We start from the raw sequence: 27,489 nt of genomic DNA, 5'->3' as shown, positions 1-27,489 counted from the left end.
AAACTGATAAACAAAAAAACAACTTATAATTATCACATAAAGTATATGTTTAAATGTGTTTGGCTACATAGAGTTGGTTGAGTCACCAGATTCAGTCAGGCAATTTTCACAGCTACCCACGTTGACGTACCACGTGACCCAAACAACATCGTTTCCGGGAATGAATTCAGGAGGATCGTGTGAGTGATAAAGGTGATGTTCTGCTCCTTATTCACGCGATGTTCATTTCTGTTGTTTCACACAGAACTTTAATATTTGTTTATGAGCATGTACATATGTAATAGTGGTCAAAGCATTTGAATTAAAATCTTTAAAGGTCATTTATGGGTGACCTTTTCACACATATCCTCCTGTTCACACATTTCATTTTGACAGCCGACCAATTATTCACCATTTTTGGAGAACTGTTATTATTGTTATGTATATATTATTGTGGAGGTGTTGGAAGTGTTTTTATGCCGGTTTTCCTTAAATCGACGATTTAAAAAAAAACACCCTAAAATCCCATGGACTAACATTGTCGGAATGTTTATAAGGCGCAATCAATTCAAATGTAAACGCACACATTCAGGCTCTTTGAAGTTGCTCTCTCTCTCTCTCTCTCTCTCTCTCTCTCTCTCTCTCTCTCTCTCTCTCTCTCTCTTTTATTATTTTATTATATTACAGCCAGAACACCCTGTCAATGCCTAACAACCACCAGAAAACCTAGAAATTCCTCAGGACTAGTATGAATAGCCTAGCAACATATTGTACTCGGTCTGAGTTTTTTTCTGAACTGTATAACCTTTCCTTCAAACCAGAGTTTCCCAAGCCAACAAATGAATACATGTATAAATAAAAAATGTAGTACAAAAGAATGAAAATGAATGCTGAATCAAATCCCCATTAGTTTGTTTTATTCATCTTGGTGCTTACATCTGTTCACTATTCTTTGACACTGTGTTCAGTAGTCTAGAGAAGAGGAAGAGGGCGAGGTGGAAGATGGAGGATTTCCCCATCCGGACACTGGAGATTGTGTGTTTGGGTTCAAGTGTGGCTCTCTCTGGTCTGTTTTATTACATCTACAGGAAGAAACACAAAACTGTGGGCAAGCTTAATGTGAGTAGCTTTATAGCTCAAATAACACAGATAGATATAAAGGATAGGATCACAATACTGTTAATGAAGCTTAATTTGTATTGAACTCAGATATATGGAATTAGTGCTTTGGATTAAAAGTGTCTGCTTCATGAAGAGTATGAGAATTAGAGAAACACATTTTTGTTCCTAATTGTTTCTAAAAAAGAAACTCGTTTGTTTTTGATGTTAGGAAGCTCCAGTTCTGCCGCTGGATGAGAAGTTAACGGATCTTTTAAATGCCTCACCGGGGAAGTGTCTGCAGTATGTGGTCATCGAGGGTAACCTATATTTTTCACCATATAGTGCAGGGTTCCTCAAACTCGGTCCTGGAGGGCCACTGTCCTGCACAGTTTAGCTCCAACCCTGATCAAAAACACCTAGCTGTGAGTTTCTAGAGATCCTGAAGACATTGATTAACTTGGTGTGTTTGATCAGTGTTGGAGCTAAACTCTGCAGGACAGCGGCCCTCCAGGACCGAGTTTGAGGAACCCTGATATAGTGTCTCAGCTGATGTGAAGTATATAACTTGGTCTCTCTTTCAATTCCACTGATTTGCTTTCTGTCTTTCTTTCTCCTTAGGTACAGTTCAGCCTGTAGGGGAACCATTAAGGAGTCAGTTTCAGGAAGGCAGTGTTGGTGTCATCCAGAAACTGCTCCTCCGAGAACACAAGCTTGTGTGGAACAATTTAGCACGCACCTGGTAAAACCTGGTCCCTTGCTCTTATAAATATACATTACCGGTCAAAAGCTTGGGGTCAGCAAGATTTTAGATTTATCTTTTATTAAAACAAATTAATCCTTTTATTCAGGAAGCATGCATCAAAAGGACAGTAAAGACATTTATAATGTTAACAAATGATTTAAAATAAATGTTGTTCTTTTGAACTTTCTATTCATCAAAGAATCCTGAAAAAAAAAAAAAAGATTAAAAAAATTAGGTATGACAACTGTTTTCAACATTTATAATAAAAATACAAAAAAAAATTTGAGCACGGAATCAGCTTATTAGTATGATTTGTGAAGGATCATGTGACACCGAAGACTGGAGTAATGATGCTGAAAATTCAGCTTTGCATCACAGGAATAAATTACATGTTATTACATATTGAAATAGAAAACAGTTATTTCAGATTATGATAATATTTCACAATATTACAGTCTTACTGTATTTTTTGATAAAATAAATACAGCCTTGGTGAGCATAAGAGACTTCTTTCAAAAATCTAAAAAAATCTTCCAGACCCCAAACTTATGAACGACGGTGTATCTAACATTGCAATTCTCAAACACAATTCTCATCCTTCAGGACAGACAGCGAGCGCGTGATTCACCAGCGCGTGAATGCTGTGCCCTTTAACCTGCTGGGTGTGAACAAGGCGTTTGTGCGGGTGCTCTGCCCACTGGAGGCCACGGGTCCCAATATGGAAATCATCCACGAGAAGTTCCACCAGGCCAGTTATGGCTTCACGGACATGATAGGTCAGTACCTGAGCGGAGAGAAGCCCAAAGGTCATCTTGAAACAGAGGAGATGCTGAAAGTGGGCGCATCCTTAACCGCAGTGGGCGAGCTCATCCTGGACACGGACCGCCTCCCTAAACTCCGCCCACCCACCAACGGCTACGAGTACTTCCTGTGCACTTCGGACTTTGAGACTCTGCTGCTGGAGCAGGAAGGGCAGGCGGAGGTGTGGAGGGTGCTGGCGTGTATTTGCGCATTGGCGGGTGTAGCCGTGCTGATGTGGGCGGGACGCAGGTACTACCGGCAACTGAAGCTGCGCTGGGAGCAAGAGAACATGAGGAGGGACTTTGAACTGATGGGAGAAAGAGGGGAGGAGGAGAACGGCATGGATAATCCAGAGAATGCGTGCGTGATATGCCTGAGTAATCCACGAAGCTGCGTGCTGCTGGACTGCGGTCACGTGTGCTGCTGTTTCCGCTGCTATCAGGCCTTGCCGCAACCCAACTGTCCCATCTGCAGACAGAACATCAAACGAGTCGTGCCTTTATACCAGGCCTGAGAGACTGATAAGAGAGCTATCTAATGCATTGAGCAAATTTCAAACAACTAAACATGGTTTAATGTTATATATAAATGGACGGTCGTGCTGGATTTACATGTTGAAACAGCCTTAAACTTAAATAAAGTGTTATACTGTGAACAGGACACCTGCGATGGAAGCAGCCGCACAGATTCCTGATACGCACTTTAGTTTCACCGTTTTAGTGATGTCAAGATTCTCAGAGCACTAAGTTCTCATCATTACACAGTTTGAGATAAAATAGCATAATATCAGAGCAAATGTGCTTTGTTACTTTACTGAATATCCTGATAAGTATGTGAATGGAATATTTCTTTGACTTGCTGTTTATTATTTAGTGCATCCATGTTTGACACTCATCAAATGGTTACTCTTGATAAATACTGTATTGAATGGCTCATATTAATAAACCTAAAATAAGAAGTTATTTAATATGATTAGCTCAGTGCCTTAATTTATGAATGAGAGTTTTGGGTAATTTTCAGAGTCTAAATGTTCAGCTCAACGTGTAAAGTTTTGGGCTACTTTGTGTTTGACCAATAAAACACTTGTTTACTTGTTGTCCTTCTGCTCCAGCATTATTTGGAGTTTTCACATACAGATTCAAACGCATAAATAACTCAGTTGTTGCTACACTCAGTGATATTGCTGATTTATTAGTGCTTGTGGCGTGGAAAGTTTCTCTCGTCTGAGAGAGGTGTGTGTGTTTGCCAGCGAGGAATCTTTTTCAACAGCTGCTGTGATCCTGTTACACACGTAACCCCTGTAAATCACCCACAGCAGCCTCCCCCTCTCCCTCTGTCTTCTTTCTTAAATGCAAGTAAATGAGATGCAGAATGAATATTTGGAAAAACAAAGAAAACCTTCATCAAGGTCAAGCTGAACTTCTGATGATGCTGCATTTACCAGCTGCGCTTGCCATTTTACATTCAACCACTAGTGGGCAAAAGAGTCTCTGGAAAAGTGAAGTGAATAATTATTTGCATGAATCAAAACAAGTTGCATTAAATTAAGAATTTAAAAAGCACGATTGGCCTTGCCATTTCTATCTTAAAAGAGCTTTTCATTCATTTATAGAGAATTTGAAAACCTGATCAATTTCACAAATAAAACATGCAGAATTGACTGGGGAGAAGTGCTTTGATGACCAGGGTTGCCAAGTTCACGATTTCCCGCGGAATTGAGCTACTTTTAAACTTTTGCAGCGGGTCGATTTTTTCCCGCGGTTTAACATATTGTATAAACTGTATTTGATTGAAATGCTTGTCTTGAAGTATTTTTCATTTTACCAGCTATACAACTGTGCTAGATTATGAGTTTTGGGAGGGAGGGCCTTTGAGTTTCTAAAGAAAACAGACTGTTTACTACTAGTGATTTTCAAACTGAAATTGTGTATGCAAAACAGTGACTGTAAAAGATGTATCAGGTATGGGAGTGGCATATAGAGTTTTGATATTTGGTCATTGGGATTGTTTTGCTACTTAAACCTGGCAGCCCTGAGGACACCATAGTTATTGCAACAGGTGATAATACCATGGTACTTTTAAAGGCAGGGTAGGTGATTTATTCTTTGCTGGTTGAAAGTCTCTTCACATCCTGATAGCAATCATTAAGTTAAGTTGTCTATTTATCTGTAAATGTATTTATCTGTATATCATCTGTGGAAGGTGTAGGATCATACAATGTTCGTCCAATCATTGAATTCGGTCCAAATGCAATGATACAATGTATTACCTGCCTGTCAACATATGTATTTTCATACCTCTACACACACTTCTCACACAAACATCACACTTCTTCAGTGCGTTTCAATAGCAACATCATCAACGCCAAAATGAATCTGCAGCAGTCAGGTGGTAGCCTACAGGTCAGTGTTCTTTAAGTTGTTTTATGTTCATTATATTGTAATGTTATGTGCTTTGAGATATGAGGTAGCTTTTGCCTCTAATATATACCATGCTATCCCAGACAGCAACATAGTGTCGGCCCAAATCCGGCCCACATCTGGTACATGTGGATTCCACTCGCCCAGATGTGGGCCGGATCTGGGCCGACATGTTGCTGTCTGGGATGGTACATTCCAGTGTTGATGTTGTTAACTAAAACTATTGAAAATTGTTTGTGGTGGTACTGTGGTAGAATGATGGATGGTAATGCCAAGGTATTTTATAGGCCTACACCATATTGGGGTATGATAAACACTATATATTTCTGTAGAAATCTAATTCAAAGATATCATGGCAAATAAAAGTGTCCAAAAAACACAGCAAGTTTCACAAGTTCACACTTACATATAAGTCAGATATATAAGTATGTATATATAAGATATATAAGTAAGAATAAATAGTATGCGTATTTGGCATGCTATCCGAGGAGAGGACTCCGTGCTCGGCATTTGGCCCGAACCCTGAGTACTCCCCCCTTATTCCTGGCTGTGGAAGGAACAAACCAACTGTGAGGACTGGAGTCGGGGTGGTGGAGGGATGCTGAAAACTGTCAAGGAATGTATATGCTTCCTCTCATGCTGATAGGATAGACGTGGATGTGGTAATTGCTGATGACGAGTTGATTGGATAGATTATTTGAACATGCTCCTCCCGAACTTTGTTAATGAAACATCATGAAATCTAGTCATAATGTGGAAACCAAATAAAGTAGCTGACAAGACAAGTACAGCACACTCAAAGATGATGTGACAGGCGCACAAAAGCTCAGAGAGAATTTCACATTGAGTAAAATAAAACATGATGGCATTTTCCCAGCCACGTAACTCCTTATGCTTCTCAGTGTGACTCCTGGAACCCTGGAGGGGTCTCTGTGTGCCAGCTGTTCTCATCTCATGTGTGTGCAGTCTCGTCTCCAGTGACCTCCTCCTGTGCCACAGGCTTAAACAGGCTGTCTGTATATCATGCTCCTGCTTTAGTGTTTTTGACTAAAAGCTCCAGAGGGAAGAATGTGTAGGTGTGTGTGGATATACGGTGAACTGGCCAACAAATTCTCAAAGACACTCATCAGCTGGTGCCAATTACATTGCTACTCTGTCTTCAAGAGCCAACCCTCTCACATTTGAGCGAAACTGGCAGAGAAGAGGGTTGTTCTCACTTAGGTTTACAGGTGTTATTTCAACTACAGGTATTGTTATGTCAGAGGTTTTTTTTTCTTTGTCTTGGAAACCTTTTACAAAAAAATATCTGATTATTTTCACATACAATACCATTCAAAAGTTAGTAATATTTGTTTTGTGCACACCAATAATACAGTAATATTGTAAAATATTATTACAAATTAAAATAACTGTTTTCTATTTAAATATTATTTTCATTAAAATGTAATTTATTCCTGTGATGGCAAAGCTGAATGTTCAGAATAATTACTTCAGTTTTTAGTGTCACATGATCCTTCAGAAATCATTCTAATATGCAAATTAGGTGCTCAGAAATATTTAGTATTATTATCGATGTTGAAAATTGTGCTGCGTAATATTTTGGTGGAAACTGTGGTAAGTTTATTTTCAGGATTCTTTGATGAATAGAAAATTAAAAGAACAGCTATTATTTGAAATAAAAATAGTTTATGTGTTTACTGTTACTTTTGATCAATTTAATTTGTCCTTCTTTCACAAAAAAAGGAAAAAAAGAAAGAAAATCGTACTGACGCCTTTTGAACGGTAGTGTATATTTCAGTGTTTTACCCTTTTCCCAGACATTCAATCTTAAAATATGAAAATAGTCGTAAAAATATTATTGATTTTTAAAAACGAGACCAATTTAAAAAAAATTAGACAAATTGTATTAAAATATAACATGTAGCCTATTTTCATATTTGTATAGATAGCATTTTATGTATGCTAAATACAATATCTGAACATTTTCAAATAAAATCTTTTGTTTTCTTCAATGATCACACTTCACGTCTCATTTTAGGCATGTACTTTCCTGACATTGCTGTTGCCTTTGTAACTACAGTACACTAACTTTTGGAAAAACTTTGCCACGGCAAAACTATTTATTGTGGTGGAAACTGTATTATTCTTAACCAGTGGCTTGCTGACTATAGCAAATGAAAAGTAAGTGCATATATTCTGTTACCATTCTCACATATGCACTGCATCTGTACATTTTATCACCCACCCCTTAAAACCTAATTTTTGCTTTCACTTTTTCATTTGACTCAGGATTTTGGGTTTTTTCCCCTGCTAGTGAGTCAGCAGTTACATTGCATGAGTCAGCAGAAGCCAGTGTGACCACAGACACTTCCCTCAGTGCACACTTACACACACAGCCCACTTCTGTGATTTCAAAACGCAACGCTCACAACACCTGAAGAAGGACGAAAGAAAGAAAGAAAGAAAGAAAGAAAGAAAGAAAGAAAGAAAGAAAGAAAGAAAGAAAGAAAGAAAGAAATGAATGATAGATCAAGTGATTCAGAACATTATGCTGTTCTAATTATTTCACTAATATGCACTGCTGTGGTGTGAGAAGAAGAACATTATTAAAGGATTAGTCATCCAAAAATGAAAATTCTGTTATTAATTACTCACCCTCGTGTCATTCCAAACCCGTAAGACTTTCGTTCATCTATGGAACGCAAATGATGATATTTTAATGAAATCATATCTAGAGACCAATTTGCTCAATGAAGATCAGGAATCAAAGTTGAAGTTCAATTAGTTGACAAAGAGTTAACTGAAGACAAAGCTCTCCACACTTCCATAGGCCGTAGAAAAATGATGATCCAGCCTCAAACTAACTTAAAGGGATAGTTCACCCAAAAATGAAAATTCTGTCATTAATTACTCACCCTCATGTCATTTAGACTTTCGTAAGACGTCTTCAGAACACAAATGAAGATCTTTTCGATCAAATCTGAGAGCTTTCTGTCCCTCCATTGACAGCTACGCAACTACCACTTTGACGCTTCAGAAAGTTTATAAAGAGATCATAATACTAATCCATATGAATTGAATGGTTTAGTCCACATTTTTTGAAGAGACTCGATTGCTTTATATGATGAATAGATTTAATTCAGGCTTTTATTTACATATAAACTTTCATTAACTTACACATCAGTGTTTTTTGATCCAACCCCTTCACTACGCAACTACCACTTTGATGCTCCAAAAAGTTCATAAAGAGATCGTCTGGAATGACATGAGGGTGAGTAAATGATGACAGAATTTTCATTTTTGGGTGAACTGGCCCTTTAAACTTAATAGTTTAAACTGTTTTCAAAGCTTTTTAAATGCACAATATGCAACTCTAAAAAAAAAAAACTGCATGCATTTTGTTGAAGAACTTCGTACTTTGAATTTTGTACTTCGGCTCTCGCTTGACTGCTTATGAAAATGACCCTTCACATAATGCTTTACAATAAACTCTGTTGGAGAGTTTATCTGCTCAATAAAATACCTCACTCACAGCTGAGTAATAAAACCACCGTCTCTGCGTCGCTTTTACAACAGTTCAAACCCCTCAGTTCTTGCCATCTCCAAAAAGCCAAGTCAATGTTGATTCTCGTTTTAATCTATAGCTCTGTCGCGTTCTCTTTTTGCCAGCAGTCTCTCCTCTGATCTGTTATCTTAAAACGGGTGATTCCACAGAGTTTAACATGCTTTATGTCAACCTTTTTTGCTCGTTGTGACAACTAACCCCAATCCCACACCACACAGGCGTCAAAGTAGCTGGAGCAACTTTTCTCTATAGCGGATATGACAAGAGTAGAGATGCACGGGCGATCGATAGATAGATAGATAGATAGATAGATAGATAGATAGATAGATAGATAGATAGATAGATAGATAGATAGATAGATAGACATTTCTAAAATATAATCTTATATTCTTACAATAGTGAATCAGGGTAAGACACAAACAGATTTTGGAAGAAGGATTGATGGTGTATTGACTCATTATTTAAATGTTGTTAATTTTGAACAAAAAAAAGTTAGGCTACACAGTGTAGTACCTTAAGTTTAGCAGTTAAGTAAGACATTGAAATGTCTAAATAAAACAGACATTCACCCATCTGCTGCACAACACTGGAGCTCTGGAGTTTTCCGTAGATTCCTTAAGATATGGTTTATTTTCGGAGACCAGACCACTGGTTTTCAAATTACCTGTCTGTGTGGATGGGCCTACTGTCATTCATTCATTTACTTGAGCAGTGGAGCAGCACAGATTATGAAAATCCTTTTGCCCAGGAGGACAGTGAAGATATGAAAATGAGCTTTGAGAACTGCAGTCTTCTGAGGACTGTTGCCATGCCAACAATCAAATGCATGAGTTGAGGGGAAAAACGCCTATAGTTGTTGTTATGCTGCAGGGGATACAGTAAAATATAGGCTAGAGGTTTATTTCTCCTGTATTGACATTATTGTTTTGGCCCTTGTGAGCTCTATCCATGGTGCTGAAATATGCCTCAGGGCCGGCACTATATAAGTTTACTTGAAAGGAAGTAAAGGCAATAGGTGAGCCACGGTGACGAACAACATCCGGCATCTGGAGACCGAGGACATGCGACGTGTGTGTGTGACGTGCGCTGATGACGCCATCAGCAGCAGCAGGCATCACTGTCGTGTTACGGTGATCATTTCCCAGGTACACAACAATGCAATCGGGCTAAGCGAACCAAAACAATAGTAACAAAACATTTTCCAGATTCTTCTTAACTTTAATTTATCGGGAACCATAAGCCAAAGGCCATTATTGGCAACATGATGACAACATAAACAGGCTACTCGAGTTCATTCGCAAAGTGAAGAGAAAACTGTAGCCTAAGCACTGCTTTGGATGGTTTGGCTGTTTTCTTCAAACATCAAGCATGTTCTTCACTGTCACTTTTGGTAGGCTACACTAACTTTTGCAAAGACTTTATCTGGGGCAAAATCATTTTCACACAATTGAAATGACTCATGCTTATTCCACTTTTTGCTTTCAAAAAAAAGTTACAATTAATATTTTGATGAGTTTTCATAGTTTAGGATTTAAAGTCTGAGTCGTGTACGGTATAAAAAAAAACACTGTACAAAGTATACAAAACAAAGTAGGCCTATAAATGCGTTTGAAGTGTAGCAACAATAAATTATAAAGGCATGGACAAAACTAATGTGAACCATATTTAAAATAATAATAATTAAAAAACATTTAAGAAAAAAAACTAAAACAAAAAGTTGAAAAATTACACATATGCTATGCAACAAAACAGTGACAACAATGCAAATGTAAAAGCAGATATAGGCTAATAAAAGTTGTTGTATAAAGTTATTGAGATTCATAAATCGGCTATTAATTGCGATTTGATCTTTTAGCTCCCAAACCGCAGGCTTTCCAATGGTCCCTGCGAACACCATGTATAGGCACACATGCACTGCAGAGCGCAGTTCAGTGTTTCTTCTCGCCATTCTCAGCTTTCGCCTGATGGGGCCACCCTTGCGCCTCTTGGAGTCCCCATCTCTCTCTCTCTTTCTCCTAAACACACACACGCCCGGATGGATGACTTCACTGTTCCGCCCGGGTTTCCTTTATGATCGCGGGATCTCCCGTATCTTACAGCAGACTTCACCTGACCGCTGGTGTAGCCGTACACTCAGCCTCGCGCGCTCTCTCTCTCTCTCTCTCACTCGCTCTCCCCAACACGACGCACTCTGCACCGAGCACTCCAGTCACTTGGAAGTTGGCGGTGCGAGGAGTCTGACATTTACGCGCGGGGATATCTACGTAAAAAGAAGAAGAAGTGCAATTGTTTTGCGGGGATAGTTGCCATATCCACCGTAGCTGCCTACCTACATCAGTTCTTTAGCGCCTTCTGCGTCGCGAGCCCGTCCTTCACCGCAGTCATGTCCGAGGTTCTGCCGTACGGAGAGGGGAAAATGAGCGGATACGGAGCGGACAACGATGTCAGTCAGATGTCCTTCAGCTGCGGGCTGCAGGACACCAACTCGTTCTTCGGAGCGTCGCAAGCGAAAAGACCTCCAAAACTTGGACAGATCGGCAGAGCGAAGAGAGGTGAGAATGTTATGCCGATGGAAGATAACTTACTAAAGTTAAGGAACAGAGACTTCTGTAATTTAGGCTACTCAGTGTAAAACAAAAGGAGATGTTAGTTAGAATGACAGCCTCGGTCACCATTCACTTTCATTGCACGAGGGGAAAAAAAGCAATGGTGACCGAGACTGTCAGTCCATAACAGTTCACAAAAAGTCATAGGCTACATGTTTGGAACAACATCAAGGCGAGCAAACGATAGAATTGTCATTCTAAAGTGAACTATTAATTTAAATGCATGTTATACGATTGGAACATTTGGTGACGTTAGGACAGATCTCCAAAACATTTGAATGTAAAGATGTTAATCAGTATTATTAATGCCACCCGACTGAGAAATTGCCGTAATTTAGGTGATATTGTTGATCTGAAAACGCATCTAATTTGCATTTTAACATTTGAATTCGTTTGTGCTGCATGTGTTGAGTCTCCTAGTTGCGCAGTTTCAAAGCGCGCAAATACTCAGATGGACGATCGTGGGTCTTAACATCGGCTGTCTGTCTATCTTCTTCTTCGCAGTGGTCATCGAGGACGACCGAATAGATGAGGTGCTGAAAGGCATGAACGACAAATCATCACCAGGCGTTTAAACCCGCGCGATGCCTTGCAGACATTTCAATTTTTTATCACCGATTCGAAGCACTTGTCGGTTGTGCATGTGAAGAAGATTGCAAAGAGATGGAGGGACGGTGGCACGACGCTCGAACCACGAGGAGGCTAAAAACAAAAAGGGAAAACGAGAATTAAAGAAGGGAGAGAAGGAAATTTCCTTTGGGGTTTGCTGGCAATTCTCCTATACAAACGACACCCGAATGAAAGCTTTGAGGAAGATGTCGGAGACGTTGTTGTGGCTGCGCGCGCTGCGGCTCTGTGAATAAAGATGGATGGACTTGTCATTATTGTTCCACGACCATCATCTTCCAAAAGCGCTGTAAGCAACACAAAGTTCAACCGAAGACTGAACCGCATCTTACGCTCTGTTACAATAGCTGTACAGTATCTTTGCTCAAAGACCTTCCCCTTCACAAACACACACACACACACACACACACACACAGGAATCTGCCTTGAGCGTCGACTTCAATCCGACTGCTGCTTTTAGAGACAATGTAGACTTCACACACAAATATATTGAGCTCCCATTATGATAACTGAACTATATGTAGGCTACGGATGGTGCAATGTGAATATTTTCTTTGGGTATATTTTGCATCATGTTCTTTTTCAGAAATTGAGAATATTATCATACACATGCCCACAGGTGTTGAAGCGTCGTTTGCTGATCTATTGTTTTGCCCTTCACTGCAGCTGATTTGCGCACCTGCGCCACGGATTCACATCATCACTACAGCACAGAGGAACATTGTGCATCACCACCTCATGTAATTAAACCAACATGAATGCATCTTGGTTTCTTCCAAGCCCTTTTATGTTTTATGTATTTAGATTGATTTATTTTTTCATCAGCTCGTTTCTTTTGTCGTGTCCATCTCTTTGCATGAACTTTCACTCCGGTGCCAACAGAGGTGCCACCATGAATCGTACCCTGGCACGCTTCTTTTTAAAAAAGTCATATTTGTATTTTTATATCTAAATATTTGTTATTTAAAATGATATGCTAGTATGTCGTCTTAAAGATTCATCAACAAGGATGTTTATATTTCAGAGAAAAAATCTTTAGACAGGGACGAGAGGATAATTCAGTTTGGTTGGGATGTTTTTTTTTTTAAAGATTTGATGAATGAATGTTTCTCTGGTTTTTTGCACACCTACACATCTGTGTTGAACTACTGTTATATGGAAATCGTAAACTGTGACTTGAGCTTTGTTGAATTTGTTAGAAAAATGGCGATATTAGAAATACTGCGCTGTTTATGAATATCTTCAGATAACTTGTCACTTGACAGGTTTTTGGACATTATGTTTCTTTTGTTGATTTTATTTTATTTATCTTTTTTGCTTTGTTTTGTACCATTATTCTAAGGAAACTGACTATGGTTTGTTGTGCATGAAACCTTAATACTTTTCAATAATGGAACATCGTTTTATTAAGCAAAAAAGCGACAAAAAATGTCATGACATTCTAAGAATGAATCATTGCATATTAAAATACCATTTTCACTGTATTTGGTGAACTAATAAATGGTGGAAGAACATACATAAATGGATTTTTGTCGTCATTTGACTGCATGACAAAGAGGTAAACAAGTCTGACGCATATTGATTTTGAGGCCCCACAACACATGCACAGTCTGCTGGTGAACCTATATCTGCATTTAGAGACAGGCCTAGTAATAAACAAGATTATGTTTGCATCTCAGCTGAGCATATATATATATATATATATATATAAAAAGACAAATACTATCCATAAAATGATGAAACAAGTAGTCTCATGCTTTAAAAGATCCACATGCTGGTTTAAATGACCAGATCAAGCTGTTGTCGTCTAATTAAATATTAAATGCAGTCTATGTGATTTGTTACAGAAAATGTTTTTTTTTTGTTATGCTGGCTGAAATTCTCTTCACATTCTGATAGCAATCACTAAGTGGTCTAATTGTAGTTATATATTTATATCGTCTGTGGAAGGTGTAGGACCATAAAATGTTTGTCCAATCATTGCATTTGGTCCGAATGCAATGATACGATGTCCTATCTGCCTGTCAACATATGTAATTCCATATCGCCGTACACCCTGCTCACACAGACATCTCGTCTTCAGCGCTTTCATGCTATGCAGAGTTAGACAGACGTCAGTCACCGCGCACCAAAACAGCAGCCACCTTTTACAGTTCCTCCTGAACCAAAACAACGAGCTTATTCTGCGTTCACGTCATAACTATTTGGAAGAGATGGAAACCTGTGACGTTATACTCGGAGAGGTTCGTGACTCGAATTTATGCGTTTCAATGGCAACATCATCAACGGCAAAATGAACCCGCAGCAGTCAGGTGGTACAGGTCAGCGCTCTGTAAGTTGTTTATGTTCATTATTATTGTAATGTTATGCCTTTGAGATATGAGGTAGTTTAATGCGGTCTCGAAACGCTTTTTTAAACTCTGCTGTGTGTGTTCATGTGTTTTGAAGAAGGCATGGCTTTGGAGACGCTCTGAAGGAAGGGTGGGATCTCATGCTTTCAAAGCTAACTTGCTATTGCTAGCAGCTCCGAAAATTGCCTACCCTACCTTTAATGCTCAATGCTTCAATATAATTCATGTTAGGATGGTCGTATCTTACCGTGGAGCTCAGTCAGAGAACTGCAATCCTCTTTCAGCCTGTTGTCTCCTCACATCTTTAGTGTTGGCGTTGTCTATGAGAATGAAACCATATGGAGAGAGCGTTGGTGCGTTCCAGGCCTGTATTTCCTAAAGGACATAGTGAAGTTTGGCACCAGTGTTGATGTAATCACGCTCAGACTGATCTCAGGCTAAGCTCACGGTCATGGTAACAGGGAGACTGTTCGTGTGGCATAAGGCCTTATGAGAGCTTTGAGCTGTGCTGCTACATTTACTTGAGGACCTTCTGCACATCGACATTGGAAGATGGATTATAGGCCTTGATGAAGCAGACTGACGTAAATCATCTGACGGTTTCCTTGAAATCTTTAAAGGGATAGTACACCCCAAAATTAAAATGCAGTAATCATTTACTCACCCTCATGTCATTCCAAACCGGTATGACTGATCCGACAAAACCTGCAGAACATGTCAGTTGCTGTTGGTTGGCGTCTGTCAGTCCAGTGTCAATTAGCTTTTACTTTGCTTTCAAGGTAAACATTCTATAAGTACATGCATTCCCTGGAACTTCAACCCATGACCTTGGTGTTGCTAGTACCATGCTATACCATGAGCTACAGGAATACTTGTTTACAGTAATCTGACTTTCCCTTTAATATAAGATCTGGCACCTTAAAAGGTTAGTTCACCCAAAAATGAAAATTTTGTCATTTACTCACCCTTATGTTGTTCCAAACCTGTATGAGTTTCTTTCTTCTATGGAACACAAAAGAAGATATTTTGAAGAATGTTGGTAATCAAAGAGTTGACGGTAGCGTACATAGTAGGGAAAAAAATACTATGGAAGTCAATGGCTATCGTCAAAACATTCTTCAAAATATCTTCTTTTGTAATAAACAGAAGAAAGAAACTCATACAGGTTTGGAACAACACAAGAGCGAGTAAATGATTTCATTTTTGGGCGAACAGTAATCAGACAGGTGAAAACACAATCAGGATGTTAGTGGTCATTTCAGGTGGTTTTCTATGTCCAAACAGCTTGGATAAATATATGTTTACACCGAACGCTCTGAAACATCTAGTGCAGTTAAATTTCACAGCAATATTGATGTTTTCCTTCAACGCACACTCACACACACCCCCGATACAATGTGTGTGAATCAACCGCAAGAGAATCAATCGCTTTTATCCTGTGCCGTCATGCGCCCATGAGTGGCCTTTGGGTCAGCCATGTCCGATGAGTGCAATGAGGCTCAGGATCCATCTGGAAACAAGTCAGGCTTACTCAAAATCAATTTAAACTCCAATACTCATCCAATCCTGATAACGTTCTATAACTCCAGTTGACCCAAGCTCAAGTTTGGCCAGTCAAATTTTCAAACGATTTTTTGGATGATCAATGTCAGTTTAACCTCAGACTCCCGATATCTGTGCGTGTTTATTCGAAAAGACTCCTCACACAGCAGAAAGTCCATCAGTCAATTACTCAACCGAAGTCAAGGACACTCAGCTTCACCATCTCAGTCTATTAATACACCTTCATGGCTGTTGCAGTGTTCCTGAATGGCTCCAATGCCCAGGGGAATCCTTACCGCTTCACACAGGCTGCTCAGAGCTGGAGATTACTGATACACTATCTGAACAGACAGGCGGCCCGCGGCAGCTCTGGAGTGACTGAGCGACGCTGTGGCCTGACCCAATATGGAAAGCTCAACTCTCGGCAGATAATGACAGCGTGATAACGGAAGAAAGAGGGAGAGATGACATTCTAAGATTCTCAAAGAATGAGCTTTCTCCCGGTGAGAAAGACATTTGATTTAAGAGCATTGTCCTTGATTCATCCCAGCTTGTTGCTCTCAGTTGGTGCTCCTTCCTTTGATCTCCCTCATTAGAGATGATAAAAAAAATGTTATTGCAGTAAATCCTCATTTAACACCACAGTGAGTCAAAGTGGAGGTGTTTGAACTGGATAGTATAAACCATAAATATACAGAAAATGATGCCACTGAAATGCAGCAAAACAAAAAAAATGTTTTGGCCATTTTCTACTTTTAATTAGGCATTGGAAAGAGACAACAGGAAATGATGAGCAAGGGGTCGAATGGGATATGGAAACGTTGCAAACCAAATTCAAACTCTCATTTACTGCATGTCACAGTGTGGCTCAGCTTTACCGTGATTATCCAAGACCATGTAGGATCCTGGTCGGTCCTGGTGGAACATTTCCAATATTCAATCATGTTTAAGGATTAGGTTCAGGACTTGGCTTGGGACTTAACATTCATATGATTATCCTATCATTTTGCTTAGATTTTAGGGATAGCTTATGGATTAGAAATAGAGTTGGAAATCTGACTGGAACATTGTTCTTCTGCAGTCTTACTACAGTGACAGTCTGATATTTAATAAAATACATAAATAGTTGCTGGTATTTGCCAGTCTTTTTTGGCTACACCAGCTGAGATTGCTTAATTTATAGAAGCTGTATTTCACCCTTATATCAGTTCCAGAATATAGGTAATTTTGAGAAAATAATGTAAGTTGTAAACATTAGATATTGTATACATTCATGTTGTCACTATATCAGCATTATATTGCTCACCCAGCTCTCTAGACATCAGCATGGGCCTTTGAAAAACACATATCAGTCTACAAATACATTAAAATTTCATCTAGATTTGTTTTTAACTCATTACATAATCCTATGCATAACAGAGATGCGGCACCAAGGATAACAGAGTTAGGTAAACAGTTTGTTTTCAACAAATAAATGAAATCAATTAGGTTTTGAAGTGCTGCCCTCTGTTCCAAAAATACCCCTGCTTTGACCTTAAGAGCAGTAGTGACCAACCCCGCACGCACGCCTCTGTCCGTAACGTAGCTTAGTGAAATGTTTACCCTAGTCAGTGGATCGGCTGTGAGCAGGGGTTTATGTGTCTGCCATCAATACCACGGTCTGTGTTGTTGCCGGCCGCTGCTGGATGATGATGTAATGGTGTGTCCTGACCCCTCCCCCCAAATGAACAACAACACACATTTGTCCCTACAGAAACCTGAGCCTGAACAGGCGGATCTCAATCTTTCAATAATGATATTGAAGGGACATATTATCATTTTGGATTCTTTTCTTGTGGGTGCAATAATAGTGATGATTACAAACAATAACAAACTGTCTTATCTATCTACTATGTTAAGATCTATCAACTATCTTAAAAAACGTCTATCTATCTATCTATCTATCTATCTATCTATCTATCCATCTATCCATCCATCCATCCATCCATCCATCCATCCATCCATCCATCCATCCATCCATCCATCCATCCATCCATCCATCCATCCATCCATCCATCCATCCATCCATCCATCCAAAACAACAACTGTTTATGACATTTAAAAGCCAAATTATCCAATTAAATTTGGTGAGCACCATACAAGGTCTGATTTAGTTCTTCTAAGCCAACATCTCAGAAAATATTTTATAAGTACACTACTGTAATTACTCATAATCAATTATTCAAAAGAACATTATTGATGGTCTTAAATGTCAATATAAAGTAAAACTTGCATGTGGGTTTGCATTGCAAGGATGTAAACAAAACATAACCAGCCATTAGACTAATCAGGGTCTCCTGTTCTCCACAGCAGCTTTGTGGTGTTTAGGCAGCGATAAGTTCCTGAAGAACCATCACACAGCATGGTGTGAGGATACGATCACAGAATAAATCTACACCAGATACCTACGGCTCACCCGATACCAGCCGCCATCTGATACCATCCCTGCCCTGACGTCATTTCTTAGTGCTTCAGTGAAGGGGAAAGACCTGTGACTACATCATCAGCTTTCACAGGTGATGCATTCAATCTGGACATGATCAACTCTGAACTAAAAGTTTATGAAACCGCTACTGGTATATTTTATCTTTGCACAGGGTTAGGGCTTCAAAATCAATCACCTTAAGTATTAATTTGGGTGCATAACTCATCCCACACGGACATGAATAGCTCCTCAAATTGTGACGTTTTTTTGAGGAAAGAAGTGCTATTACTTTTCTAAGCGATCAAACTTCCAATTTTTCCTGGAAGACAATAAAATGGATTTTAAAATACCATAGATTCAACCAAGCCGTGCGTACCTAAGAATAAAAACATCATACTTGGGGACGGCTTCTTATGAAGAAACCACCTAGGAACCACCAAGTAATTCAGTGGCAAACATTCACAACATAAAGTGGGTTTAAATGTGCTTTGGGCTCTCTTGATTCAAGACGAACCTTCTTCTATTTACTATTAAAGATCACAGTGTAACATTTCAATCTATGTTCACATTGGCACACAGGAAGCTGTTCTGAAATTCAGGCACCTTCCCCAAGTCTTAAAAATAGACAGTAATTACATTCCAGAGCTAAATTAAAAATAGATGATTTCTAGTTTATTAATGGCCTCCTCCGATTCACTGCAGCCATTCCTCATCCAAAGCAGCGCACACACACACACGTCTGTCATATTCTGGCACACAGCAGGGTTGTTTGTTTTCTGTCTGACTGTTTATTTGTTGTTTGAGAAGTCTTTGTGACAGATTTGTCTCTGCACAAGTGTGCAGGTGTCAAGCACTCAACCTTGTCATACCAATCAACACAATCACAGAGAAATAGGCCAGAGAGAGAGAGAATGCAAAATAGAGTTAAACTGCACACGAAAGAGTCTGGTATATAAAGCTTTTAAAAACAGACATTTCAACAAAAGATATTTGTTTACAAGCTTATTGTCATTGCAAGTCAATGTGTTGAACCAACTCAAAACCGATACAGTGTGGCATAAAGTCAAACATGGCATTTCAAAAGTTCACAGGATCTAAAAGGGAAGTTGCTGCATTTTTTAAAGCCACCAGATAAACAGAGTGATCCTTTTTTAGGCCAGCAAACTGTTAATTGGATAGTACACCCACAAATTAACTTAATTCTGTTGTTTCAAAAACCTGTTTGACTTTCTTTCCTCCCTGGAACACAAAAGTAGATGAAATTGAATATATAAAAAAAAAAAAAAAAAAAAAAATTATGTTTTGTTCCATGGAAGAAAGATAAATTTGGAACAACATGAGTGAAAAAACGATTAAATGAAAGAATCATTGTTTTTGGGTGAACGAATCCATGATAGGAGCATAAAAAAATGTATGAAGAATATGTACAACTTTGGTCAGCAGTCTTTTGATTGACCAATTCTGTAAAAGTCCCTATAATCCAATGTTATTCAGGAAGTCCTCAGAATCCACTTCCTGAAATTTGACATCAGTGGGTGAAGCCTCAGTTTCCTGGAGCAGTCTCTTCTCCAGTGCCGCATCCTCTGGGCTAAGCTCCTCTCCTTTGGTGAGAACATACAGGAAGTAGTGGAAGCTGCTGCCATAGTGATAGTGCTTGATAGACCAGTCGTACTTTGCTCGAGCGTAGAGTCTCTTACGGAAATGTGGCTGTGCAAACGTAACAGAGACGAAACGGCCTCCGGGTTTCAAAACACGACTGACCTGCGGGGCAAAACAAATCACATGATTACTATAATTATTATGAGATTTCAGGGAAGGGCTCCTCAAATCCGGTCCGGAAGGACCACTGCCCCACAGAGTTTAGTTCAAACCTTGATCAAACTCACCTGTGATTTCCTAGTGATCCTAAAGACCTTGATTATCTTGCTCAGGTGTGTTTGATCAGGGTTGAAGTTCAACTCTGCAAGGCATTGGCCCTCCAGGGCAAGATTTGAGGAACCCTGCTTGGCATTAGAACAACACCAGAGTAAATAACTTAATTTTCATTTTAGGATAAACTATCCCTTTAAAATACTATGACAAACTTTTCATTGTAATATATTCGTTGTGTGATTTCGATGTGATATTGTGATTAAAAATTATTTCCTTAAAATTCACTGCCACCAATGCCAAACCTTGGATAGAATCAACTGAAATCACATTTTTAAATGAATTATAATAACCAAATGAATTATATGCTGATCCTCTATGGGGAACTGAAGTTGCAGATTTGCAGCCAGGAGAAAAATGCAATGCACAGTAATGTACTTTACAGCTACGTTTTGAGCGTGTGTGTATATGGGTTTACTAGCTGCAGGTTTACCTTATGGACAAAATTGTCTCCAAAATTGAGGAAAGTACGATTAAATCACTTATAAAATCACTTCTTATCATAATCAATGTTGAAAAACAGCTGCTTAATTTTTTTTTTTTTGTGGAAACAGTGATAATTTTTTTCAGGATACTTGGATGAATAGGATTTGAAATATTTTTTTCTTGCAACCTTATAAATGATTTACTGCCACTTTTGAACAATTTAATTTCCCCCTTTTTAAATAAAAGTAAAAATTTGTATTTATTAATTTTGTATACTGACCTCACACTTTTGAACGGTAGTGTATTTGTGCCCATGAGCATGTTGGAGTGTTTGTGTATATTGGTTAGTGTGCATCACGTGCCCCTGACACCCATTCTTCATCTGTCTGAAGAAATGAATAATTCACACTTTCTGATGTCAACATGGAATCTGAGAGTGTGAGAGAAGAAAGAGAGAGGATAGAGAGAGAAACTTCCAGACCTCCACTAAAAACTTCTACAGGAATGAAAAGAATGTCACAGTCTTTCTCCCAGTTTAAAATAAATAAATGTTTTCTAGTTAATACTAGATTGATGTGCTTAAACTATGAGTTTTGATTCTTAAAGGGTTCGTTCTTCTGTGGAACTCCAAAAAAAGCATCATAAAATTATAGTCCATATGAACAAAATGTAGAGCGTGTCGTGATTCACTCAAAATATTGCCTTCTGCTGCATCTCATTCAGGTTTGACCTCAAGGGCCATGTTTCCATCCACCTGTTTCTATGTGAATTTTAGGATATTGCATAAAAAACTCTGGATGGAAATGCCAAGGTGCGCATCTATTCTAAAGATGCACATTAAAAAACTTCGATGGACAACGATGGAAACACATTTACCAAAGTAAATCCCTCAATGCGCGACAAAATACTCGCATGACTTTACATCAGCAGAGGATGTGATTGGATACCTGGACAAACCAGTGGACTAATTTCATTGTACAGCATCTCAAATGTTGGTTTGTTCATTCTGAAATGCCTGAACCAAAGTCTGTCATCAGAATGATTTAGTATAATGACCTCCCAGAAGTGTCCTCACATGATTGCATTCCCAAACACCAGACATCCACCTCCAAATGCAAGATAACTTGCCAGCGTTTATAGCATTTCGTCTGCGCGCTCTGAGGTGCAATTCATTTATGATGTTAAAAAAAAAAAAAAAAAAACCCACAGTGGCTCCCCGATTGCAACAACTATTTTTATTATAGATATTTTGTGCCAATTTCCCAGGATTTTGTTCTCTCGAATGCATGGGATAGAAACGGTGCTTTATTTGCAAATGTTTTATGTGATATTCTGATTTTTAAATTTGCAACTTTGGACTTTGGAAATACAATGACAAGCAGGGCTTGGCATTAACTTTTTTGCTCACAAGCCATTGTGGCTAGTGGTTTTCCAAAGTTACGAGCCACAATTTTGACATCGATACCATGGGGAAAAACTGCCATATAGATGTTTTTAATATCTCAGCATAATTTGGCAGCAGGTATATTCGGCTGCTGTCACTAAGACTTGACACACATGTGTTTTCTTTCTCAACTGTTTACGTTCACTTAAAACATAGCTGACTGAAATTATTTTGTGTGTATTTGACTGTTTAAGCGCAAAAAGCAGTGGAAAAATAACTCATTTAGGTACTGAGAGGTGGCTTTATGTGCGCGGGTTTGAGCACAAAATCTGCGGGAATGAGTAAAATTATTTCACGCAGAAATTCAAGCCCTGTAACATCAACAAATTCATTCGGAGCAAATGAAACGAGTTGCTGTCGGAGAGATGAGAGAGTGAGAAAGCGCAGCTGGTATCGTGTATCTATTCTGCGGAAAATGAGTATTGGAAGCGTTTCAGATATTTCAGTATCGATATGTATTGAAAAATCAATATTTTTGACAACACTACATTGCACTTAGTTTATTATATCAGATGCCTTTTTAAAAGACTACAGTAGAAAAATGTATGATCACTCTTCCTATTTCTAGTCTATTTCATCTTTGTAAAAGCAAGCAGAGCTGCTTATCCTGTGACAGTAAAAACCGTCAACCACGGTTGCTCCTCTTCGCCAGCAGCGTCCCAGCATGAAACAGTGAACATGACACTAAACAGTTTCTCCTGGGTGAAGTTCCAGATCTTACTGCGAATCGAATGATCTCTGCTCGTCATTAGCGGCTGATGAGACTAATGATCAGGTTTATTGATCTCTCTCTACCTCTGATTAATGACCCTCTGACACCCGCTAGGAAAATCACCAAACCTCAAGGTGAACGGTAAACCCTGGATCACACACATTGCAGCCATACATGCGCCTTTGGTGTGTTGTTGTTGTTTGTTTTGCTTTGACACAAAAAGATATAAGAACGAACGTATGAAAGACGTGTTCTATCAGACATGACATCTGAATGAGGAAGTAGTGGTTAACATAAAGAGAGGGTTTTCTTCAATAAAGCTGACCTCATCTGCAGAATTACTGTTGTCATTATAATAATTATCTTGCTCCACTTACTGTATGATGTCAGCATCACACTTCTGCTGTTATGGGTCCTGCAACAATTATCTAACCTGAAGTTCAAGACACTCTGGTTAATGGCGAACAGCACATTAAGGTTCTTGTCCAAAGCCATCATTACAGAGAATCAAAAGCAGCGCATTTAAACCGTGACTATTAACGTCTTGTCTATAGTTATCATTATTTACACACTGCTATTAACTATGATCTGTTGTTTACTTCATGCAATTTTTATAGCCATCTGAAACTAGGGCCAGTCTATGGCCTTGATTTAAAATGAATATTGGTATTGATATTAGTTTTTAAATTGAAGTTGTTTGATGACAACTTCTATAGACGTCTAATTATAGCCATATAACTTCATATGTACAAAAGCACAACAGAGATGAAAAACATGCGCTAAAAGTTTTGAAAGTACACCAGTGTTTAAGAAACACTGAAAGTACACAAGATTTTTATTTTATTAAAAAAAATTTTTTTTTTGTAAAAAGTCTCTTATGCTTACCAAAAATACAGTAGGCTACAACAGTAAAATTGTGACATATTATAGCTGTTTTGTCTTTTAATATTTTAAAATGTATTTTATTCCTGTGATGGTAACGCTGAATTTTCAGCATCAATACTCCAGTCTTCAGTGTCACATGATCCTTTATAAAATATTACTAAAATGTTGATTTGGTGCTCAAGAAAAAATTCTTCTTATTATGTTGTGCTGCTTAATATTTTTGTGGAAACCATTATACATGTTTTTTTTTCAGGAGTCTTAACACCGTGTCCTAAATACACGCGACGACACACGATAAAAGGTATCTTTTCCATGTTATTCAGAGTTTTTGTCCTCCTAACCAGCCGCGACGGCGACACGCGACGATTCTATTTTAAAAACGGTTTCTATTTTTCTGCTAAATCGTGCTGTAACAACAAACACAAAGTGTGGCAATGTTAATCTCAGGTACTGTTTACGTGCTTTATTTAATGTTAAAAGCGTGTAATGTGACTTTGAATTTCATTTAGTGCTCCCAGCAGCTGTGAAAGCAACTATGGATAATTCACCTCAGATCTTGAAATTAAACAAATGGAAACAAGAACGTTCAAACTGTGAACAGACAAGTGTATTCTTTGACAATGATTGTTTTAGTAACTCAGTAGACTATGTATTTTTAATAATGTTTAAATGGTGTAATATTTGTGAATTTGATTATGTGTAGCCTACTTATCCATTTTCTTGCGAGTGCCGTCAAGATTACGCACTTGCCGCGAGACTCCGCCCACACGCTGTTCTGATTGGCTGTGGGTTTTGACTTTGACGCAGTCGCGTCGCGTCTAGTGTGGACAGACAAATTATTTGTCGCTGGAATCTTACTGCATCTGGTTAGGACACGGTGTTAGTTTAATAAAAGGTTAAAACATTTTTGTTCATTGTGATTTTGGGTCACACTAATCCTAATCTTGGTACCCATTTAGTATACTGCCTTCCCCTTGTGCACTTTTTCTGCTGTTTTGTTTTGTCTTTAATTGGATGAAGAACTGCTGACTGCTGAGGAAACTTGCAAAAAAATAAAAATAAATCGGCTGCGGCTGACAGGGGATTTGTGTGTGAGAGATAAAGAGTTTGTTGGGCAAGGTTTGTTATTTTGAAACACACAGTGTGGAGGCCAGGCTGCAATTTTATTTAGTTTATTACACTTTTATTTATTTTCATATGTTGTATATGTCCAATTGAAAAAGGAAGTTTGTGTGGGTCATGGCAAGTGGAATGTGCCTTTTTTCGATGGTCCACTTTAGACTTTGCAACTACATGTCAACTAACTCTCATTAGAGTATTAGTAGACTGACTGTTAGGTTAGGGTTAGGTGTTAGGGTTTGGGTTTGTAGAATAAGTTGATATGTAGGACTACTTGCAAAGTTACTTATAATCAGTAGAATGTCTGTTGAGGGAGCATCAAAATAAAGTGTTAGCATATATTAAGCAGACAGTCTACTAATACTCTAATGAGAGTTAGCTGACATGTACTAGTTGCAAAGGTACTTAGAGTTAGTAGAATGTCTAAAGTGGTCCATCGAAGTGTTACCCTTTTTTAAATAGCCATTAGGCTTTAGTTACATCACAATGCATGACTTCTCTCTAGCTAGTGAGTTGGATATGTTGCATTGCATCTGCTAAAAGTGAATTATCTTATGCTTTAAAGTTGTCATTGTGTACTATGAATATTGTTGGCTCTGGTTAAAGCATCTGCTAAATGAATGTAAATAATATGAATAATTACCCAAGTAATTGATCATTTTATTGTCATTACACAACAAATTTAAGTAGCAATCCTTGTAATGAAACTAAAAGCCACAAAACACCCATTTTGATTTCTTTAAGACAGCATGAAATGGAAGTTGTGATAGTCTTTTCATTTATACTGTGACGAATGAAATAGCTTCTCGAACAAGAAAAAAAATGTGATTTTCTCCATGGGGAATTGACTGGATGGTTGTGGTTTACCATTGGTCGATCTCATGTAAGTGACAGGTTGTAAACACTACATCAGAGAAGAGATGTGGCTGCAAGAGGGAGGGGAAGTTATTTTGATTAAAGATTACGATGGCACATACATTTAAAAAAGTGATGTGCACAGATAAATCATTTATAATAAAAACTGCAATATTCCATAAATAAGTATCCAATATAGCGAAAAGGCAGATAATGTCTATTACTGTATATAGGTCATATTTTACTTTTTCACCCTAACTTAATGTTTCACACACAGAAAAATAGCAGAAATAAAAAAATATATATATCAGTGCTACTTAATTTGGTCTAACCGGGCATGTGAGGTTGCGTAAACGTGTAATTTTATGACCTAGAATCTTCCTCCTGCTTGTTAGCAGCCAGAAAGTACTTTAACAAAGCAACTCCCAGCATCCTCCAGGGGAATTAGTAACAGCATGCTCTCATCTTCATATCGTTGTCTGGTGCTCTCTCTCTTCCCCGCCGTGAATGTCTCCTTCAAGGACCCTGAGCTCAAAGCCATCTGCCCAGCAGCGAAGGGCATGAATGTGTGTGTATGCAGAAAACCAACACATAGCATTGTGGACAGACTATAATGATGGCTTTCTAGTGTGCTAACAGCTGTCATATCAGCACTCAGCCCTCAGGGAATCAAGATCCTTTACGGCCACTGAGAGCTGCCACATTTTCCAGCAGACGCAATTATCAAACTAACAGTCTGTGAAACCGCACAGGTGATGAGGTCATTTATTCCTCCTTCTCCATTAAAGGTGAAGTGTGTTAATTATTCGTTATAGGATTTACTGACAAAAATGCTCAAAAAGGTTTCATCGGTTATAACGAAGACGAGTGATGCACACCAATGTGCGTCATGGTGATAAATAAATGCTTTGATGAAATATGAGGAGGAATAAAATACAGCATAATGCACCAAAGTTCAAAAGTTTGGGGTCAGTACGATTTTTTTGTATTTTTAAAAAATAAATTAATACTTTTATTTAGCAAGGATGAATTAAATTGATTAAAAGTGACAGTAAAGACTTTTATTATGTTAAAAAAAGATTTCTATTTCAAATAAATGCTATTTTTTACTTTCTGTTCATCATAGAATCCTATGGATTCCTATATACAAAACTAACATATTCACTAAAATATTTTACTGTGATAATAATAATAAAAATGTTTCTTGAGCAGCAAATCAGCATATTAGAATGATTTCTGAAGGATCATGTGACTCTGAAGACAGAAGTAATGAAGCTGAAAATTCAGCTTTGCATAACAGGAATAAATTACATTTAAAAATATATTAAAACTGAAAAAAGTTATTTTAAATTGTACTAATATTTCACAATGATACTGTTTTACTGTGTATTTGATGAATAAATGAAGCAAGGATACAGTAAAACAATGATACTGTTTTACTGTATCCTTGATCAAGGATACAGTAAAACAGTATCATTGTTTTACTGTATCCTTGCTTCATTTATTTGATCAAGGATACAGTAAAACAGTATCATTTATTTGATCAAGGATACAGTAAAACAATGATACTGTTTTACTGTATCCTTGATCAAATAAATGAATCCTTGAGCAAAAACGTTTTGAATGTTAGTGTATTCATTCATAATGATTTCAAATAATCCAATAATAGTCAACAAATACACTTGAGTCATAAATGAAATTGACTAAAATTAAGGAATATGACATGAAAAACTGAATAGGGTGTTTTTATCAAAAGACAAAAACTATGATTAAATCAGAAAACTGAAAAATAGTCATTTGTAGATCATCAAAACATTGCTCTGTTTGTTCAAACATCCCAACTAACCTAACACTGCAATACTGGCGTAACCAATTATGTGAGTTTGGGGAGGGACTATGAGATTGTCCAACCATATGAGCG

At 38.1% G+C, this 27,489-nt stretch overlaps 3 protein-coding genes across 5 annotated transcripts in view; 2 read left to right on the top strand and 1 right to left on the bottom strand.

Moving 5' to 3' along the window:
• Window positions 1-71: 71 nt before the first annotated feature.
• mul2 (mitochondrial E3 ubiquitin protein ligase 2) lies at window positions 72-3,945 on the top strand. 2 transcript variants are annotated; one of them, XM_079875966.1, is made up of 5 exons: window positions 72-192; window positions 948-1,098; window positions 1,310-1,397; window positions 1,699-1,819; window positions 2,426-3,945. In XM_079875966.1, the coding sequence occupies exons 2-5, from the start codon at window positions 982-984 to the stop codon at window positions 3,135-3,137; spliced, it is 1,038 nt and encodes a 345-aa protein (XP_079732092.1). In that variant the 5' UTR covers window positions 72-192; window positions 948-981; the 3' UTR covers window positions 3,138-3,945. The 2 variants fall into 2 exon arrangements, with proteins under 2 accessions (XP_079732092.1, XP_079732093.1); XM_079875967.1 differs by having other exon boundaries at window positions 113-192; window positions 951-1,098.
• Window positions 3,946-10,576: 6,631 nt separating this feature from the next.
• camk2n2a (calcium/calmodulin-dependent protein kinase II inhibitor 2a) lies at window positions 10,577-13,381 on the top strand. Its single transcript, XM_079875494.1, has 2 exons — window positions 10,577-11,160; window positions 11,719-13,381. The coding sequence occupies exons 1-2, from the start codon at window positions 10,992-10,994 to the stop codon at window positions 11,787-11,789; spliced, it is 240 nt and encodes a 79-aa protein (XP_079731620.1). The 5' UTR covers window positions 10,577-10,991; the 3' UTR covers window positions 11,790-13,381.
• Window positions 13,382-18,890: 5,509 nt separating this feature from the next.
• The window catches only part of ece2a (endothelin converting enzyme 2a), an 80,202-nt gene continuing 71,603 nt past the window's right edge, over window positions 18,891-27,489 (bottom strand). For both annotated transcript variants that reach the window (XM_079877596.1, XM_079877595.1), the window contains exon 4: window positions 18,891-19,959. In XM_079877596.1, coding sequence (XP_079733722.1) covers window positions 19,672-19,959 — 288 coding nt within the window. In that variant the 3' untranslated portion in view covers window positions 18,891-19,671. The remainder of the gene's footprint in view (window positions 19,960-27,489) is intronic.

This window comes from Squalius cephalus (genome assembly GCF_949319135.1).
Source record: "Squalius cephalus genome assembly, chromosome: 7".
NCBI classification, from domain to species: domain Eukaryota; kingdom Metazoa; phylum Chordata; class Actinopteri; order Cypriniformes; family Leuciscidae; genus Squalius; species Squalius cephalus.
Note: the sequence above shows the minus strand (reverse complement) of the source record. Positions and strands in the feature narration are given on the sequence as shown.

What these genes read in the sequence shown, in the direction of transcription:
- camk2n2a (XM_079875494.1), top strand. Translation starts at nt 10,992, where the DNA reads ATGTCCGAGGTTCTGCCGTACGGAGAGGGGAAAATGAGCGGATACGGA. An exon ending in GATCGGCAGAGCGAAGAGAG is followed by an intron (nt 11,161 to 11,718) that starts GTGAGAATGTTA and finishes TCTTCTTCGCAG; the next exon opens with TGGTCATCGAGGACGACCGA.
- mul2 (XM_079875966.1), top strand. Translation starts at nt 982, where the DNA reads ATGGAGGATTTCCCCATCCGGACACTGGAGATTGTGTGTTTGGGTTCA. An exon ending in AAACTGTGGGCAAGCTTAAT is followed by an intron (nt 1,099 to 1,309) that starts GTGAGTAGCTTT and finishes TTTTGATGTTAG; the next exon opens with GAAGCTCCAGTTCTGCCGCT. An exon ending in GCAGTATGTGGTCATCGAGG is followed by an intron (nt 1,398 to 1,698) that starts GTAACCTATATT and finishes CTTTCTCCTTAG; the next exon opens with GTACAGTTCAGCCTGTAGGG.